Below are 20,988 nucleotides of genomic sequence, written 5' to 3' on the forward strand. Positions count from 1 at the left end.
GGGAAAATGTTATATGCATTGCTTATTTACATGAAAAAAGCTACATAAATTACATCACTACTTTATCTTTGTGGTATTGCAAATAAAGATCATTAAGACTATTAATGGCTGGGCGCCTGGGTGACTCAGTTGGTTAAGTGACTGCCTTCGGCTCAGGTCATGATCCTGGAGTGCCGGGATCGAGTCCCACATCGGGCTCCCTGCTCGGCAGGGAGTCTGCTTCTCCCTCTGACCCTCTCATTCTCTCTCTCAAATAAATAAATAAAATCTTAAAAAAAAAAAAAGACTATTAATGGCTGATTTTCTTGGGGCACAGGAATTGCTTGATGGTATCTAACATACACAGTGCTCTACAAATAATCTTTAAATTTTAATGTTACTGCTACTATTGAGCTGTAGATTGAATGAAGAAAAATTTGTTTTTCCAATACAATTAAAATCCCCATGAATAACACCGTTAGAAATTCCTAATAGATTGTGAACTCTTTGCTATTCAATTTGATTGTTCAAATTCGCAAATTCCCAAGCCAAGCTAAGGTAAATCTCGATTCCAATTATGCATAAAAAAATCTCTTAGCATGCCAAATCAGCTAACCAGTTAACTCTGGCAGCCAGGACAACAGCCTGCTGTCTAGGAGTTGGCTGACTCCGTCTACTGCAACACCAAAGCTCGTTATGCCAATAAGCCCTCAGGAGCTCCAAGACTCACAGAGCTGTTTGCCACCACCTCTCCACCTGTCTTACACCCACCTTTCCGCCCCGCCCCTTACCTTGGCCTCGCCTCCTGCGCTCAGGCGCGTTTTCCACGCCCCCTGCGTTCAGCCAATAGTTGGTGACGTTTGTGGGAGCGGGCCTTCCCTCCCAGCCAATGCAGGAGATCCTTGCTGTCCTAGTCCCTCCCCTGCCAGGAGCGCCTGCCGGAAGATGGCGGCGGCCGCAGAGCTGACGCTGCTGGAGAAATCCCTGGGGCTGAGTAAAGGGAACAAATACAGCGCTCAGGGCGAGCGCCAGGTGAGAAGCGGGGCTGCGTGGAGGGGAAGAGGTGGACAGGAGCGGGCCCTGCTGAGCCCAGGTAAGATGGGCTTGCCGGCAGAGGCGGAGGATGCGGCTATTCTCCTCCCCCACGTGTCTGCGCCGCAGGGCGGGCTGCCTGGCGTCTCTCGGTCTCCTGCGGCCTTGGCTGCTGGAGGGTGGAGGGCAATCTGCCGCGTTCGGGCTTGCCCTGACCTTTTCTCCTGGGAAATTGTCATCCTGTTCTGGGAAAGCGAGGAGAGCTCTCAAAGAGCCCTTAGACCAATCTGGAGGCCCCGTATTTGCGTACAGTGACAGCACTTACTATAACACTACCTTTCATTCAGTGTCACGCAGCTACTCCAGAGAACTAACGGGGTGCCAAGTAGCACTGTGCTGGGACTGGGGAATGCAGGAGTGGTTGAGAAGAACACCCTCCTTTCTCCTTAGGAAGCTTGGTTTTAACAAGGTGGGCAAATATTGTTGCTATTTTAATTACAATAAGTGAAAAGTGCTATATTGAAGCCGAGATGGCTGAGAGAGCACATAAGTGGTCTTGGTCCAATCTGGAAGATTCAAGGAAGGTTCTTCTGAGTTGTTCAAGTTCAGTGTATGACGTGAAGAGAATGAAGGGGAAGATTAATACAGTATGAAATTGGTAAGATATAAGGACTCCGATTTCTCAGGGCGGTGAAGAACGTTTGTGTTTCGTAAATATCGTTGACGTCGATGGGGAATGCATTAGGAAAGGAGAATAATTGTAGGGAGACTACTTTGGATAGATAACATTTTTTTTGCCTCCTTGAGATTTTTTCCATGTGACGTTTATTTTTTGTCCTTACTTTTCTGTTTTTTGTTTGGTTTATGTTAAAAGCAGTCCTAGTGTAGTTCTTACACTTAAGTTCAGCTGAAGCATAGAAAGGTCTTGGGGCTTGTCCAAGATGAGCCCACTGACTGGAGACAAAGCCTCCTGCTTTTGCTTTTTCCTCTGGCCACATGCTAATTCCTTCCCTTCACCCACTGCTTCCTCGTTTGGTTTCTGTTTTTTTAGAGAACATTGCCAAGACATGAGTCTTGCCTTCAGGAAGCTTACCTAGTATAAGAAACAGTCATGGACAATTAATTTAAGGCAAGACAGAATATATGCTAAACGGAGGAGACATTGTTGAGGAATGTGGACGAGAAAGTTAATTTTGACTGTGAGAATGGATTTGTAAACTTCACAGAAAACCTGGTGTTTAAAGTGTGTAAGGCCAAAATTATGAAAGATTGGGAAGTTTGGGGCAAGAAGTAGACCAATATGAAAAGTGCTACAATGCAAAGTAAGCCCAAAGTTATAGTTTGAGGGCAGTTGTGAGGGCTCTGGAGTTCATAGTGTGGTTTCTTACTTTAATTAAAGCTTTTTTTTTTTGGTCTTAGCAGAGGGCAGCTATTGAAAGTTTCTATTTATATGTTTGGGGAAAGGGATGGGAATAAATGAAAAAATTCGGTCTTTTTTTTTTGGTGGGGCAGGGAGACAACTGATAGCAGTAAGCCAGCAATGATGTGAAAATATTGGGGTTCGGGAGTAAACGGTCAAGAAAGAATTCTTGAAGCATCTTTGGTGCAAAAAGGGTGGTTTTATTAAAGCACAGGGACAGGACCTGGGGGCAGAAAGAGCTGCACTGGGGTTGTGAGGAGTGACTGATTATATACTTTCAAGTTGGCAGAGGGTTAAGGATAGCGTAAGTCTCTAAGGTATTTGGAAGCAAGGTTTCCAGGACCTTAAGGGGCTAGCTATTGTTAGGAAAAGATCATTTATTACTGTCTAGTAAAACCTTAGTCATGAGACCCTTCAGACCTATATCAGTGGGCCATATGCTTGGAGTATGAGTGCTAACATATATCTTGGGGGTAGAGATAAAGGAGGTTTCGAAGGGGATTTTTAAACATTAAAGGAGACTTACAGGATCCTGGAGGTCAGGCTAATGTTAAGCTAAGGTTGCCTTTTGCCTTTAGCAAAGTATTAACATCGATGGAGGCAGTTGAGTTCCTAGAGGAATGTCACTCTACCTGTCTTGACTTGTCATTGGGCTGTTAAGTTGTAAGGAAATTTAATTTTTTTCTTTTGCCTTTGTTCTCCACATCAAGCAATAAGGCCTTCTCTGCAACATTACCAATTATACAGTAGTCACCCGTCTGTGTACCTCCTCCCCATCCATAGTTTCGATATCTGCCGTTTCAGTTACCCATGGTTAGCCATATCCAGAAACAGATGATCCTCCTTCTGGCATAGTGTCAGAAGGTCAGCTGTAGCCTAGCACTATGTCAACAACGCCTACATCATTCACCTCACTTCATCTGATTATATGGGCATTTTGAAATCTTGCATCATCACAAGAAGAAGGGTGAGTACCGTAGAATAGGATATTTGGAGAGAGACCAACCACATTCACATAACTTTTATTACAGTATATTGATATAATTGTTCTACTTTATTATTAGTTCTTGCTGTTAATCTCGGACTACTGTGCCTAATTTATAACTTCAACTTTATCATAGGTATTTATGTATAGGAAAAACATAGTATATGTAGGGTTTGGTACTATGCGTGGTTTCAGACATCCACTGGAGGTATTGGAACATATTCCCCACAGATAAGGGGAGACTGTGTAATTGAAAACAATCCATGGTCGCCTGGCTGGTTCAGTTGGTAGGGGATGCGACTCTTGATCTGTCGGGGTCATAAGCTCGAGCCCCATGTTGGGTATAGAGATTATTTAAGGAAATAAAAGAAAAAAATTTGAAAACAATCCAGAGATCCAGCTTTCGGAGAATGGTTTGTTAAATTATGGTACATCAGCATATTATAATATTACTTATTAGCCATTGACGTTGATTACTTGGAAGACCATGCCATCCTAAAATGAATGTGGAAAAAGTATGTGTCCCACGATTGCAACTACATAAGATTTGTGTACTTTAGGTTGTATGAAGGAAAGAGAAGGGACTTTCGAGGCAATCTTAACTTTATCCAAACCCTGATTCTGCCATGACAAAGCGAGTGACCTTGGTTCTTTGTAAGATGATGATGAAATTACTTACCAACTTAGAAGATGTAATGAGAAGGTAACTGGGAAGTTGACTTAGCAATGTAGGATTATGGATAATTTATTTTTACAAATAATTCTCTTTAGAATTAAATGTCATTTCCCCCCACACGCTCATTGATGGCAAGTTCTTTTTCTGTTTTTATTTTGTTTTGTTTTTTAAGTATAACATACCTTCAGAAAAGCAAATAAATCTCAGCGAGTTACCACAAAGTGAACACAGGTAGGTAACCACACAAGGAACCAGCCAGCAAGGAATAAAACAGTAGAACCAGCACCCCCAGAGGGTTCCTTAGTGTTTTCTTTCAGTGCATTTTTTAAAAGGACATTATTGGTGATCTTAGAGGTAGAGGCTTCATTTGAGTGTGAAGGCAAAAGTGAAAATTCAAGGAGCTAAGTGGTGAATGAGAAGTGGAAAACCAGAGAGTACCCTTCGTTACTTCCTTTGACTTATAGGAAGTAATCTTTGAATCTGTATCTGTAAAATGTTAATCTGTCTGTATACTTCACAGAGTCCTGTTGACCTAGATGTGAGTATGAAAGTGTCCTGCGAAGTGTAAATCACTTTACAAGTACAAGATATTTAGTGACTGCAAAAAGCAGCTGTCTTCCCACGAAAATACTCTTTTTTTGTTTGTTTGGGTCATTTAGATTGTATGTTGTTATTTGTAATTGGTTAGTCTCCTCATCAGATGATACCTTCCATTTTTTTTTAAATTTCTCATAGTGCTTTGCTTGGTTGTGCATCAAGAACATTTAAATTAATTGTCAATTTCTTATAATCTGAACCTTGGTATTGCTGTTTTTTGTGGGTTTTTTTTAAGATTTTATTTATTTATTTGACAGAGAGAGCACAAGCAGGTAGAGCAGCAGAGGGAGAGTAAGAAGCAGGCTCCCTGGCTGAGCAGGGAGCCCAATGTGGAGCTCCATCCCAGGACCCTGAGATCATGACCTGAGCTGAAGGCAGACGCTTAACCGACTGAGCCACCCAGGCGCCCCAGTATTGCTGTTCTAATAAGGGAAACAAAAACAGGATTATTTTTCAGATGATTACCTGAAGCCCAGACTATTATCAGTGGCCCCAATTATATTTTGGAATGGTTTTTAAACATGAAATATTGGCCAACAGTGACTTCACTCTAAAAAATTGGTGGATATGCAATTCATGGCAGCCAAGTCACTGTCACAGTCCATACCTAGTTAACGAGATATAATTATATTAGATCACATATCACTAAAACCAACCCATATCTCATTTGGTGGTTCTAACTACATCAGAATTAAGTCAGTGTTACTGTAATTATATCCTTTTGTTGTTACAGAAGTCAGGTTTATTTAAGTATGTTCATCTTGCTAACATGGGATATTGGTAAACTTGATCCAAACTAATGCAGTATTACTAGGATTTCCATTTTTTCTTCTAGTATATGCACAGTTATGAATTATGTAGAAACATTGACTTTTGCAATGTTACTACTGTGTCATTTCAAGCATCTGTTCTCAAATTGTAAATAACATCCTAACTACTATTTTCCTGATTTTCATTTGAATGTAATTTAGCATTTTAGAGTAGAATCCTAGGGCGTTTGAGAAAACAGTGAGGGATTTAGCAACTCCTTAGAACTTAAGGTCATGTTGGTATTTGTTTTTTTAAATTTTTCAGAAGAACTTTTTTTTCTTTTTAAGATTCCAGTTCTTCAAACAAACAATGGTCCAAGTCTAACAGGACTGACTACTATAGCAGCTCATCTTGTCAAGCAGGCCAACAAAGAATATTTGCTTGGGAGCACTGCAGAAGAAAAAGCAATCGTTCAGCAGTGGTTGGAATACAGAGTAACTCGAGTAGATGGACACTCCAATAAAGACGATATCCGCACTCTGTTGAAGGTATTGTGACTTCTCTTTAGAGGCTAAAATGCATGAACTGTTAGTAGCAGGAAGCTCTCTCCTCTGAGATTCACTAGCCAAAGCCATTGGCCTTCTTGTTTCCTTCTGCCTCAGGGTAATTTTTACCTGTTACTACCTGTGCTGGAAACAGACTCTGCCTGCACTCCCCCTTCAGATCTCAGCTCAGATGCCCCTTCACGAGAAATGTTCTTGACCACCTTTCCCTTAACACATGTGGGTCCTTGTTCTATATGCTTTTTCTTCCTAACACTCACCAGTCAACAATTATTTGTATGATTTTTTTTTTTTTTTTTAACGGGATGTCTTAATACTTAGTTTCTGCACTCAGCAGTAAAGTACTTTCTCGAAGGCAAGAAGGGAATCAGAATCTTTGGGAGCTACTGAAAAAAACTGTTAGATTGATCTGAAAAAACTCACATTTTTTTCCTTGAGACTTACTGCTTTAAGATCTGTATTTTCTTTCCAAAGAAGCAAAATCAGAATAAAAGAATCTATCAGTATAAGGTATAAGCTGAATATGGCTCCAGAGTCACCAGCAGTAAAAAATATTCCAAATGATACTTTTTGTTATTTATTTACATAAAAATAAAGCAGATCAAAAAAAGTTTTTATAGTAGCTTAGAATTTAAAGGAACCTAGAGATCATCTAGGCAACCACGTATCACTGCAGGAATCCCTACTGTTTTCTGATTTTATTCCCAGTGTCATATAAATTGGTAGTATGAGTTGTGCAAGAAGGTCTCATAGAACTGAAAGCTTTTCAGTGATCATTCTGGGGAAATGGTTTAAACTGTATTTTTGATAGATATCATAAAGAGAACTGATAAAAAATAAATTTCAGGCTTTGTTCCTTTATAGGTCTATCCTGATCAACTATTAATGCTTAATATCCATACTGACCCCTCCCACTGGCCTCTGCCATGCTCATCAGCCTTTCTAGAGGGAAGCAAGCATGTCTTTCCTCTACGTGAATGTGGGATTTCAGGCAAATAAAATATAAATATAACTATCTCTTACAATTTTCCAGAAGAAAGGATAGTAATAAAGTACTTCATTCTGAAAGATATGAACAGGATTTCACTGAATTGGGTTTATAAGTTCAAAGTTGTATTCAGAGATTGGGTATTAAGAACATAGAAGTAATTCCACCAAAATGTTGTATCTGGGATATGTAAATATTATTTGAAATTGCAGTCAGGAGAATCTGGCGATACTACCATTTTTGAAGTGTACAGGGGGACAGGTGATTTGGTTGTCATCCTTGCTCTGCCAGTTTCCTTACCTGTACCTGTACCTGCACTGATGTGCCTGATGCAGTTCTAAGGGCCAGTGGTCCAGTGACCCAGTAGACACAGTCCCTGCCTGTACAGAGCTCAGACCAGTGGGGGAGACAAATGTATGTATAATGGACTGCAGTGTGATTTTTGGCCATATAAGCATAGATAAGGAAGTGTTGTTTTCTGTTTTGCTTTGCTTTTGGCAGTTTTTATCTTAAAGGCAGTAAATATTATAGAAGTTTAGGAAATATAAGTTAAGGAAAAAAAATTTCAAGCATTAGTAGTCTCACCAAGAGAGAAGTGCTAATAGCACTTATGTTTGGTCATCAAATATTTATTGAACTCCCTTCATGTTCTTTCCATGCTTTTCCTTTCCGTATAGACGTGTGTGTGTTTTGTTTTAAAAGTGGGCAGCTATTGGCCACTGTGACTTGCATTTTTGTTCACTGACAGGGTGTTGTGAATACCTTTCATGTCCACAGAATATTCCTTTATACTATCTTTTTGATAACCTGTTAGTATTGCCTCATAGAGGTGTATCAGGATTTAAATCATTTTAAAAATTTCCTTGTATGCATTCTTTTTAATACTGCTATTTATCTTTGTATTACTTACTTTTACTTCTCACTCTTTAAAGTTCCATTTCGGGCTAAAACCACTATTCTAAGTTTAAATGGCTCATAATGTAATACATAATTTCAAAATGTCAGGCATTACAAAACACTAACATTTGTTGAATCTAGATGGAGAATATATAACTGTTTATTATACTGCTTTTTCAATGTTATTAGAAAGTTTAACACTAATAGGGAAAAAAGCCTCAGAACTCTATAGGGGGAAATATTTGATAATAACTTTGGCCATGGGAAAGACTTGTTTAAAACAAAGGAAATGGACACTGAATATTAATTCTGTGAATATTCTGAATATGTGAGATTCTGTGATATGGCAGGGAAAATTTGAATTATATCACTAATCAGAAAAATACTAATTATAAAGACATTTTAAAGACAACAACCTTGAGAGTCTCTATAACAAAAACTTACACATGGATTCTATTTTAAGAATATATACACTGTACAAACCAGTGTTAAATTATTATTTCAGGCCTTTTTAAAAAATGCTTCTTAAAATTAAATTGAATATATATTTTATTCTTAAGCTTTATCCAGGGTGTTTCATTTGAAGACGTTGGAGAGAAACCATCTCCATTCACAGATCACTCTAGAATTTAAGTGGTAGCTCCTTATATACCAGTCTATTTCACCCTCTGTACCCAAATTTTATTTTGATTTTCCTGCATTTGTCTCATTTTTGTCCATATTCCTTTATGCCTTCATCTGTAGCACCCCTAGCAGTTCCATGCTTATATAGCATTTTGAAAATTCCTGTCTTTAGATGAAGACGTGGGCAGACTCAAAGACATTAAATTCAGTTCAGCAGATATTTACTATCTACAGAAATACCATGGGCCAGGCATTTGGGATGTGATTTGAGAAAACAAAATGTTCTCTACAGTTTAAGGAATTTTTCTGGAATATATGCTGTTGACCACTGAGCAGTGTTCTAAAACGAGTCCTTAGAGAAGCCTGTGAGAATATCTGATAATAATCCATGTAACTGATTTATAAACCTTTGTCTAAAGGTTATATGAATCTTTTGTCTCATTTGATTTGAATGTAATGTAATAAATGCAGCATGAATTCCTGTGCTGTGAAATTACATGTTAATTTTGAGAGGAACCCAGAGTATTCATACAATCTTTCTTTTATCTACATTTTTTTCTTTTCTCAGGGAGGTAATTGATTCATTCATGCTGTTCTGTCAGACTTTACTTCTAATTTAGATTAGGATCTCTTAAGATTTTTATTTCATTTTTTAACATGTACTTTAATTCTTTTTTTCCTTCAAAAGTGCTTATTCACCATTTAGGGAGCTCAGTGCTTACTCATATTTTGTTGTTAAAGATTTTAAATTAATTCTTTTGTGTACATATTTAATTTAACATTGCCTTTTGAAAATTGATGATTGTGTCTGGAGAACAAATGGCAAAGAACTTTCTGTGGGTTTAAATGGTGTTTGAAACTGCAGTTTTAGGGGTGGCTCAGTCGGTTAAGTGTCAGACTCTTGGTTTGGCTCAGGTCATGAATCATGAGTTGTTGAGATGGAGCCCTGCATGGGGCTGCGTGCTCAGCACGGTGTCTCCTTGAAGATTCTCTCCCTCTGCCCCTCCCCGCACACCCACGTGTGCATTCTCTCTCTCTCTCAAATAAATTAATAAATCTTAAAAAAAAAAAAAAACTGGAGTCTCTGCAGGTATTGGAAAAACTAGATCTCCAGTTATAAAAGAATGAAATTGAAGTTGGAATGTTACCTTACACAATATATACAAATTAACTCAAAATGGATTGAAGTCCTCATTGTAAAACCTAAAACTATAAAACTCTTAGAAGAAAACCTAGGGGAAAAAATATCATGTTATTTGATTTTGCAGGGATTTCTTATATATGACACCAAAAACACAGGCAACAAAAGTAAAAATGGATAAATTGGACTACATCAAAATTTTAAACTTCTTTGCATCACTGGACACAGTCAACAGAGTGAAAAGGCAACCCATGGAATGGGAGAAAAATACTTGCAAATCATGTAACTGATAAGGAGTTAATATCCAAAATACGTAAAGAACTCCTATAACTCTGGGCGCCTGGGTGGCTCAGTTGGTTAAGCGACTGCCTTCAGCTCAGGTCATGATCTCAGGGTCCTGGGATCGAGTCCCGCATCGGGCTCCCTGCTCAGCAAGGAGCCTGCTTCTTCCTCTGACCCTCCCCCCTCTCATGTACTCTCTCTCTCTCTCTCTCATTCTCGCTCTCTCAAATAAATAATCTTAAAAAAAAAAAATGTAAAATGGTACAGTTGCTATGAAAAACAATATGCTGATTCCTCAAAAGATCAAAATAGAATTGCCGTATATCCAATAATTCCACTTATGGATGTATACCCAAAATAATTCAAAGTAGGCTTTAAAGAGATATGTGTACACCCACATCCATAGCAATATTATTGATAATAGTCAAGAGGGGCCCATTGGCAGATGACCAGATAAACAGAATGTGGTATATATAAACAATGGAATATTATTTAGCCCCAAAAGGGAAGAAAATTCTGACTGATGTTAACAACATGGCTGAACCTATGCTAGGTATAAGCTAGTCACAAAAAGACAAATGCCCTATGCTTCCATTTACGTGTTGTGTCTAAAGTTGTCAATTCATAGAAATGGAAAGAATGGTGGTTGCCAGGGTCCGGGTTGAGGGGGAAATGGGGTGTTGTTTAACGGGATAGAGTTTCAGTCTTGAAGTGTGAAAAAGTTCTGAAGACTGATTAAACAACAGTGTGAATATCCCTGATATTTACTGAATTATACACTTAAAAGTGGCTAAGATGGAAACATGATTGTATTACAATTAAAAATTTTTGAATATACGTATATAAAAATACAGCAAACCAATAAATTATAATCCTCTTAAGAGAAATTATTGAAGAGCTTTTTATATTTTAATGGAAAAATTAAATCTAACATGAACATAATTTATAAAATGATCTCCACCCCCCCCCCCAAAAAATTGGTGTCTTTCAAATGGTCATAGATGACACTCTGAATAGCATTTTTTAATGTTTTCTTATTTCTTTAAAATAAAATAAGACTAATAACATTTACCTTATTTTTAAAATGAGGTGATTAGTATATGATCTGTTCTTTGAATGAATCTGAATCTATTAATGTCAGATTAAATTTATCAAATTAAAAGTCATTGTTTTGTTTTTTAATAGTCTAAATGTTTGAAGTCCAATGATATGGTAGTTAACTTTATTATTACTGTTTTTTTTTTTTTTTTTCAAAGATGTTATTTATTTGATAGAGTGCACACACCCGTGCGTGAGTTGGCGGAGGGACAGAGGAAGAGGGAGAATCCCAAGGAGACTCTGAGCTGAGCGTGAAGCCGATAAGGGGCTCAGTCTCACAACACTGAGATCATGACCTGAGCTGAAATCAAGAGCTGGATGCTTAACTGGCTGAGCCACCCCGGGACCCCAATTATTACTGTTTTTTAAATGAAATTTTTATTTTTTTCATTTTTATTTTTTAGGATCTTAATTCATATCTTGAAGATAAAGTCTACCTTACAGGATATAACTTTACCTTAGCAGATATCCTATTGTACTATGGACTTCATCGCTTTATAGTGAGTATTTGAATAGTTGTTAGCTTTTTTCTCTGTAATGTTCAGAATGATTTTTTTATTTGTCTTGAATTTAAATCAAATTTGCATTTTCACCTTCTCAAATGAAAATGAATTATTTTTATACAGGGTACCGTAAGCACATATTCCTTCCACATTTCCATCAAATATAGTAGCTTCCTGTTCCTTGACCTGTTTGCTTCCTGTTGTTGTTTCTACTCTTGTTCGCACCTACTTCTCTTGCCACCCTTTGAGCTTGATCGTCATCATCACCTGGCCCGTCATCAGCATCCCACTCTCCTTCTAACATCTTAATTGCATACTCCATATTCTATGAAACCTCTAATCCTTAGCTTGTAATCTCTAACTCACTAATCCCATCATTTTCTGAAGCAGTTGGATTCCTTCCCATTTCCAAACCTATTTACTTTTTCCCTATCCAACCTAGATCCCCTTTTGTGTAACTTCCGATACTCTTCTTAGTATCTGCAGCTTCTTTGCTCCACTGTACATTCACCACCTTTGTCTGTAAATCCCATATCCTTGGTCAGTTCTCATAAATGCCTTCAATCCCATATCCAAGCTGAGCTCTGTTGGAGAAATCCCAAAGCTACAGATTGGTACCACTATAAATTTATACTATCCATTTTCAGCCAGGCTCTCCTATGGATCAGCTCTTTCATTCCTCCCAGGCATACTTCCAGACTTTTAGCACTTTCCTTAACCCCATCCTTTCCCTCCCCCTTTATCTTAGTCATTATCATGGAGTCATCCTCCCTCTCTCAGCTAGAAATTGGAGACTGTTCATTTGAATGCCTTCATCTTCCAGCCCACTGCATGCTTATCCTTAACTGTCTTGTCTCCTTTCACTGCCCTCTTACTTGAACTCACCCTCCTGCCCTGTTTCTGGATCTTGTCCCAAATTTTATATCCTTTCTTTCCCATATGTGCAATTTTCCCCTTTATCTGGTCAGTCTCTTTATTTTTTTTTAATTTATTTATAGAGAATTTATGAGAGAGAATTGTGAGTTGGGGGAGGGGCAGAGGTGGAGGGAGAGAGAGCATCCTCAAGCAGACTCCCCGCTGAGTGTGGAGCCCAACTCGGGGCTCAATCCCAGGACCCTGAGATCAAGACCTGAAGTGAAATCAAGAGTCAGATGCCCAATCAACCAAGCCGAGCCACCCAAGTGCCCCCTGGTCAGTCTCTTTAAATTGTATCCCATCTTAAATTTATTTACAGTTAAATGGCACTCACTATGTTCTCCATGCTTCATAAATGTTAACTCATTTAATCCTTAAAACAGCCCTGTAAGGTAGGTATTATTATTATCATCCACATTTTACAGATAAAGTAAGAGGCACAGAGAGGTCAGATATCTTCTTTGAGATCACCCAGCTTTTCCCCTGTGGAAAAAAATAACCCATAGATTTTTCAGTATTCCGCGCCTCATGCATCCAATTAATCAGGTACTATTGTTTCCACCTCTTGGATGCCTCTCGCATGTGTCTTCCTGTGATCCTGGGTGACATTGCCCTAGTTCCAGAATTCATTATCTTCTGTCAGGGCTATCAAAATGGCCTCCTGCCACCAGTTTCATCTCATACCATCCATCTTCATGGCCACTGGAGCGATTTTTCTCACAAATGTGTCTTTCTTTCTCAAAATAAGTAGTTCCTCACTGCCTGGGCTGGGAGCCCCTTCTTCATGTTGGCCCCTGCCAGCCTCATCATCCTTGTTCGCCCCACACTCCCCTCTCTCAGCCTTAGCATACTCCCTGGTCTCTCCTCCTATGCTCCCTCTGCTCAAGGTCCTCGTACTGCTCTTTTCTTTGGCTCCCTGGGCCCAGCCCTTTTCTCCCTCCCAAACTGGTTCACATTTCAGCAAGTGTCACTCAGCTGCAGCACTGACCTCCTGGTGAAGCCCTCTCAGGCTCCTGAAGCATACTGAAGAGCCCTTTCCTCTGTTTGCTCTGTGCCTCACAGCCTCCCTCAGCTTCAGTTTGTTTCACTTTCTACTGTAATTCTTCTTGGAAAATTTCTCTCTTTTAAATCGTAAACTGAGCCAGAGACTGCAGCAACTCATATTTGTAACACTACCGTCTCACATAATTCCTCCCACATGCATATAGTCTGCACTCCCCTCCATAAACATTGAATAACATAACGGATTCCTCTAGATTTTTCAGTTTTATGTATATTTTCTCTTTGTACCTCATAACTCGGAAGGAGATGGTATTATCCTCCTATCATAGAGAAGGTAGCTAGGGCTTGGAACACCAGGTGCTTTGTGCAAAGACACAGCCTGGGTTTTGGAGGGGCCAAGACGAACTTTGCCTTCTGCTGCAAGCGTCGCAGTGTATGGGGACACCCTTCATACACCATCAAATAACATAATGTATGACCAAAAAAAAAAACCATAATGTATGACAGTTTTTCTTCATCCCCCCTCAAGCTCTAATTCCTCAGTGGATTTACTCGACTTATTAAGCATTGTTTCTCTAAAATCCCTAAAGTTTTGTGCTGAGTTCTATAACATCATCACTGTAACCACCTAGTATGATCCTTCGCTCAGCCTACTAGTCTCTATTATTACAACTATACATATTGAGTTCATTATATGTGTCTATAATACTATCCTTGAGAGACATAAAAAATATAAAACCCTATTTTCAACTGTTGATCTCTTAGAAGAGATAAGACTGTTTCACATGAAAAGAATTGAATAAGGCAAAGTGCTAATTTCTGGTCAGAATATTACAGAAAAGTTAAAGAGGCAAGTAGAACAAAGTAAAATGTAGAATCATGAAATTGTCAGAAAAATATCTGCAGGATTCGGATGCCTTTGGCTATTTAAGGGAATTTGTGTTGTTTTAGAAAGCTTAGTGATAAGTTTGAATATAAATCTTGCATGTGAGTAGGATGACCATCTGTTTTCTCATCCAAAACACTTTTGACAGTGAAAGGAGGGCTATTAATAATTATTGGTACAACAGGAATAAATTAGGACAAATGTTCCTTGTATTTTGAAGAGATAAGACTCAATTTTAAGCAAAATAAGGGGATTGAGGAGGATCATGTCCTGTTTCTCTTTGTACCCCTTCCAGCTCTTAGCACAATGCATCATACAACTAGATGCTTATTGAGATCAGCAATGCTTAGCAATCTCTTCCTCTTTGTATTTCCTATTTTAGGTTGTATATCTTTATAGTGTAATCTTTAGTTTTATGCTTCAATATGATTAACTCTAAAACCTTATTTGAATGTGAAGACAGTTTAAGTAGAGCTGAAATAATTTGATCTATTCCATTCTAGATTCAAAATATTTTAGTAACTTTTTGAATGTAGAATGGTGACGTGGCATGGTATACCTCATTTCAAAATACAAAAGCCTCTAGCTAAAGAGAGTTTGCTGTTATGGTATCTACCTATCTTTATCCCGGTGACAAATCTACAGTCTTTCAGCTAGGAGGTGTCCATAACTTGACTTGAGAGCGAGTCCACTGTTAAGAGCATGGCTACTTTCTGGAGGAGCATAAGAACAATTTATATCTAACAACAACAGCACCCTTGTAGACATTTTTAAAACATTTAAATGTGGCATTACTTAATTTTAAAGCTTAATATTAGGAGAAATGTCATCTCTAATCCTATGTGTGATGCTGTGAGCAGGCTAGTGAAGGCCTGTCCGGACCATCACTTGGCTAGTGAAGGCCTGTCTTCTTGTGGCAGCGACTCTCATTAAGAAGGACAGCATTTCTCCCGTGTAATAAAGTCTAACTCTTGCAAACCAAGTGTGTATTTACGTTTTTCTCTCTCCTGGCTTATGCAGGTCATGTGGTAGGGAAAGGAAATACTCAGAAGGAGGGAGCTTGTCTGGAATTTCTTGGCCAGCAGAGTGAACAAGGTCATAATTCTAATAAAGCGAAATCGTGATAGCACAAGCTGCATAGTTATTTAATTATGAATCCAGGTGTCCTGGAGGGCGTTGGGTTTTCAGGCAGGTTAGAAGTGTTCAGTTCAGCATGTTAAAACTCGGGTTACATTAACAATATTTAATGATATGTGCCCATTTATATTTCCTGTTTTGGAATGTATGTCCTCTTTACATGTAGTGACTAGGATATTATGATGAAGGATATTATGCTTATCTTTTTCAAAACAAAAGTGAGTAGAATGATATGTAAATCATTCAGCTCACCATCCCTTTGGGTTCGTGAAATGAGTCCATAACCAAAGCATCTCTCCCACCCTGGTCCATGTGCAGGCAAAGTACATCAGAGAAATAAACACCTTCTCAAGGAACTCCTCACCGACTCAAACCTCTACTGTGATAGAATTGCACAGTGGTGTTAAATGACATCATCCCTCTTGAGTTAGGTGTAAATATATCCAGATGAGAAAAAGGTGATTATTCAGTATTAAATTCAGGCAGAATCGATGTAAAGCTCAGATTGGCTACCTGCTCACGTTCATCAGACAGTTTCTTGTGCTTCTTTGCTTTGGCAGTATATTTATTTTTGCCCTCATGCATTCCTTCATTTATTTGTTCCCATTATTAAATACTTAATATGTAATCAGCACAGGGTACAAAACAGCAGTCAGGGAACCTTCAAGTCATCAGATAATCCCACAGTATTTTGTTTCATTGTGAGCCCAATTTTAGTTGTGGCTAAGTTACTCTAATTTTAAGATCTGGTCTATCTTAATTCCTTTGAGGAATATTACGTTGTTCTTCCTTTGTGAAACTGCCAGTTAGCCTGGCTGTTTATTATCATACCAGTGATTCATTGCTTTCTTAAAGTGATTTCACTCGTAGATAGCAGTCCCTGTGAACACACTGTTACTCAAGATTATTGAAATCCTTTGTAGCATTATGAGCTGCTTGACTATGAGATTGTTATCAACTAAAATACATTTGTTTTGAAGTTAGGAGCACCATTGGAGGTATGTCGTTCTTTTGGAAAGAAAGGAAAAGTACAAGAAACGGCTACAGTGCAGTCCAGCAGCACCAGCCATAAAGAATGTCCCGAAGGTAGCAAACCAGCCTCTCACCCCGATCTGGAATGGGTCACTTAAAGTGGGGCTCACATGTCTCCGTGGGAAATTAGTGGCTAAGAATATTATCTCTTTGGCTTTGAAGGTTCAGACTAGGTATAGAGAGCCAATATAAATAAAAAGGGATGATTAGGTAGAAAGAGCCAAGAATCATGGCTGTAGACAGTGGCATGTGGGCCAGTAAGAAACAGGAAGTGGTGACTGGAAAGACGCATTGTGTTTCCTGTTGTAAGAAAGGAAAAGAAACTAGCCGACTAGAGAGGGATGCTGGAAGACCAATGTTGTATGTGAAAGGACCTAGGGGGTCCCATCTAAAAAGTTCTAAAAAATTCTAAGGTTTTTTTTTGGGGGGAGGAGGGATCTGTTTTGTGTTTATTTACAGTAAATTCAGAAATAAAATGCCTACCAAAAATACAGCAGAGCTAACAAACTGAGATCAGTCATAATTTTCTCAGATTCATGGGACAAGCTCCAAAATTTAAACTAAAAGGAGGGTCAGTGGTAACCAGCACCTTTTGGAAAGGTTCTTGTGTATTTCTGGCAAAATTTTCTGAGGGAAAATGAACAGATTTATATTCTCTGAAGTAGGTCATCTAGTTAAAAATTACTGGAATAAATTGGAAATGTTAGAAGAAGCTTTAGAAGCTCTTGGAATAAAAATTATTTTGCACCAGGGCTCCTGGGTGGCTCAGTTAGTTAAGCATCCGACTCTTGCTTTCGGCTCAGGTCATGATCTTAGGGTCGTGGGAGCGAGCTCTGCATCCAGCTCCGTGCTCAGTGGGGAGTCTGCTGGAGAGTCTGTCTTTCTTCCTCTCCCTCCCACTCACTTGCTCTCTCTCTAAAATAAATAAATAAACCTTAAAAAAATGTATTTTGTACCCCCCCAAAAAAACAAAAAATAAAAAATAAGTTCCTTTGTGCCTTGAGTCTATTCATAATCCTTACACTAGAGACTCAATGTGCAATTTTTAAGTTGGAGAATATCGATTTTGCTGTGTGTTGTGTCTTGTTTTGCCATTTTAAATAATAGGCCATAATAGTAGCAGCATTAACCAGCCTTCTGCAGTAGCAAATACTCCTCTGAAATGTAAATAGTAAACAGACACTGCCCTTTGTGTTTCAGAGTCTGAGTGAACAACTTGCACATAGATCAAACAAGCATTAGTATTGTATTGTTTGGAAATGCTTTCTTCTCAGTGTGTTTTAATTCATTCAGAAAAATAACATTTCACCAAGAGGCTGAGTGGAGACTTTTCAATGGAAGAGTTGTGAAAAGTAAATTGTAGAAGGTGGTCAGATTTGAATCCTGTATTTCAGCAACTGACATGAAATCAAGTTGGAGTAAAACTTGTTCGCTTTAGCTATCGGGAGAGGTTGCTGAAGTTGATTTCGAATGTATGTATGTACATATGTATGTGTGTATGAATGAAGAAAACTCACCCCCGATTTCCTGTTAGATTTGTAGCTGTGTATACTAGTGGTTGAGCTGGTGAAGTTCACATATGGGAAAGATTTAGAAAAAGAATGAAGTGTCAGCTCTTTTACAAAATGTGTTTTACCTTTTGAATAAACTGATACTCAGTTTATTCTGTAGTGGTTGTTTATTTGCCTCCTGTGTACAGACCAGATAGTTAGGAATAAGATAATTCTTCATATGTGAAGCCATGAATTCTCTTTTAATAAAAAGTAACTTTTATATTAAAAAAAGACATTCTTGGTCAGTTTTCTTGACTACTGTGTTAATTTTCTATCTCTATTAACGATATTGTAGGTGAAATAGTTACAGTAACGTATTTCTGATAACTAGATGCAACCTTACACCGCCTTAAACAAGATGAGTATATTTTTATAATTTGTGTAGCAGCTTATAAGTAAGGACCTAACCTGAAACTTAAATTTTTTTATGTAGCAGAAGCAGGAGACTTTCACTGCTAATAATTTAAGTAAACTGAGCCTACAGAGTTGGACATCTGAGGCCACCAAAGACAATGTTAATACATTGTTGATAAAATAGTATCTTCATGTCTAAGGTAAAAAGGAAAGCAGGATGATTGTATAAATTTTTCTTTATAAATTGCCTTATAGTAAATATGAAATGGGAATATGAGTTCAGTTAAACATTTATTGAGAAAATACTACATATCTACCTTTTAATTTTATTAATACTATTTTGTATTCTGCAATACATTTTGCCTACTAGAGTGATTTGACCTTCAGTGTTGTTGACCCAGTAACGTAGCAGAGTCTTTGCCTGTAGACACAAGTATATGCTAAATTCTGAACAGCCACAGGACATCTGTTTCGCTAGACATGCCTTCCAACAAGCAGACTGCTAATGGATGTGAACCACAGGAGGGTTTTTTTTTTCCCTTGTGTAAATATTCCAGTCAGTTTTACAGAGATTTGTAATATCTGTTGAATAAATGTTGATTTAAGAAGAGGAAAAGGAGCTTCCTACTCTACTCTTAAACATGGGTCATAGCTGTTAGTTACTGCCCCGCTGGCGCTCGCTTTACCTGACAGCTCTTAATCATTCCAGTCCAAGATTTGTCTCAGAGAAAAGTCTCTGAGTCACCTACTTTGGAATTGGAGCACAGTGAAATGATCGGCACCAACTGTTTTTATTGTGTCTTTCTCTAACCAAATCTCTGGGCATTCTTGAGCTTGACAGGAAATTGTGTGGCCTGCTACCTCTACTGGAGAGAGAGTTCAGCTTTGTAGCAAAGCGAATTGAGAAGGTCTGTTCATCTGAGGCATATGCCACTGAAAATAGCCCTTCCTTCTTGTATTAGGCAATAATCACTTGTAATTAAGTGGGTCATCATCTTCTTGAGTACAGTTTTTCCCCAGAGCTTAAGAGGAAGGAAGTAATATACATAGAGAGAAAGGAAGTATATATATATTCGGGTTTACATGGTATTCCCTTGTTAAGCATGTTAGGTCCTAATAAACCTTGCTTTTAGATTTGCTAAAAAATATTGTAGAGAGAACCAGTGTCTTAGCCTTTTGGAAGCTCTTCTCTTCCTTTCTCCTATCTTCCTTTCCAAAAAGTAAAAAACAAACTCTTTCTGTTAGGAGTTAGGTGGTCAGAGCCAGGGTCCCCAACAAGAAAGTATGGAGTCAGAACAGCTAAGATAAAACAGCACTAACATCCTGTTTTGCAGCTTAGGACCGCACCGACATTCTGCTTTGCAGCCTTTGCAGAAATGACTTCTGCAAAATGTCCTAAAATAAGACAGTTAACCACAAAAGCATTTGTCAATATCACAGGCAAGGGACAGGTAAGACCTAAGCCCCCAGATGTCAGCAAAAAAAAGACCATCAACACGTGGACACTAACCTAATAGATATGTGACCAAAGCTCTGATGGGCACAACTCAGCACACCCTGATTGCTTAAGAAAGTTCCGCAGAAGAGCTCAATAAAAACCCCTAAACTTAGAAACTCTGAGGGCAACCCACTCGGGCCCGCCTCCCTCTCTGGGAACTTTATACTCTTGCTCAATAAACTTCGCTGCCCACCATTCTTCGTCTGGTCCACTCTTCATTCTTCGAAGCAGCGTGACCAAGAACCGGGGCACTAAGGGGACACAAATCCTGTAACATTTGGATCTCCAGATGCTGGGTTAATGTAATTTTTGCATTTGTTGAAAATTTGAGATTTCCCTAAAAAGCATGTCTGGTGTTGAACTGAACATAAAATCATCAAACAAATGGCTCTTCTAAGTGGCTGAAACTTTTTACTCCTATCTAAATGTATTGGCTTTTGAGAACTGGAGTTTTTCTCCCTGAGTTTTTTATCTTCTACACAAATGGTATTGATAATTGTTCTTATGCAATGCTGTGTTGTGTGTGTTTTTAATCTCTATTTAGGTTGACCTGACAGTTCAAGAAAAGGAGAAATATCTTAATGTGTCTCGCTGGTTTTGTCACATTCAGCATTATCCAGGGATCAGGCAACATCTGTCCATTGTTGTCTTCATCAAGAACAGACTATATACTAATTCCCACTAGGAGCTATCCATGACATACAGAAGCATGATCACAAATATTTTAAATGGAAAGTATATTCTGGACCAGAGAAATAACGTAAATGGATACACAGTCATTCTTTATTTGCTGAAGTTGGAATAAACTTATGTCTGAATGTTTATTTGTTCTTCAGTTGAAATTTTGCAGCTTTTATATAAAAATTCAACTGTCAAAACTTGAGATCAAGTTATAAATTAACCTTTTTTTCATAGATGAAATTTATTTTAGTAAAACTTGCAAATCAGTGGCTTAATCTTAAGGGAAAAAAAACAGTCCTTTCAGTGGTGACATAACTTGGCTATTTATCGACCTCCGTCTCATATTTTACAATTCATTTCCCCCTTATGGATATTTACAGTAATTTGTTTAATAA

General features: G+C 38.3%; 1 protein-coding gene across 3 annotated transcripts; it reads left to right on the top strand.

Annotated features, from left to right (window-relative positions):
- Positions 1-851: 851 nt before the first annotated feature.
- EEF1E1 (eukaryotic translation elongation factor 1 epsilon 1) lies at positions 852-20,813 on the top strand. 3 transcript variants are annotated; one of them, XM_081827694.1, is made up of 5 exons: positions 885-1,011; positions 3,142-3,398; positions 5,787-5,987; positions 11,437-11,532; positions 20,457-20,813. In XM_081827694.1, the coding sequence occupies exons 2-5, from the start codon at positions 3,360-3,362 to the stop codon at positions 20,595-20,597; spliced, it is 477 nt and encodes a 158-aa protein (XP_081683820.1). In that variant the 5' UTR covers positions 885-1,011; positions 3,142-3,359; the 3' UTR covers positions 20,598-20,813. The 3 variants fall into 3 exon arrangements, with proteins under 3 accessions (XP_006748772.1, XP_081683819.1, XP_081683820.1); XM_006748709.3 differs by lacking the exon at positions 3,142-3,398 and having other exon boundaries at positions 852-1,011; XM_081827693.1 differs by lacking the exons at positions 3,142-3,398; positions 11,437-11,532 and having other exon boundaries at positions 852-1,011.
- Positions 20,814-20,988: the final 175 nt, after the last annotated feature.

The sequence above is a fragment of the Leptonychotes weddellii genome, chromosome 8, assembly GCF_054177405.1.
Source record: "Leptonychotes weddellii isolate Sample4059 chromosome 8, ASM5417740v2, whole genome shotgun sequence".
Lineage (NCBI taxonomy): Eukaryota > Metazoa > Chordata > Mammalia > Carnivora > Phocidae > Leptonychotes > Leptonychotes weddellii.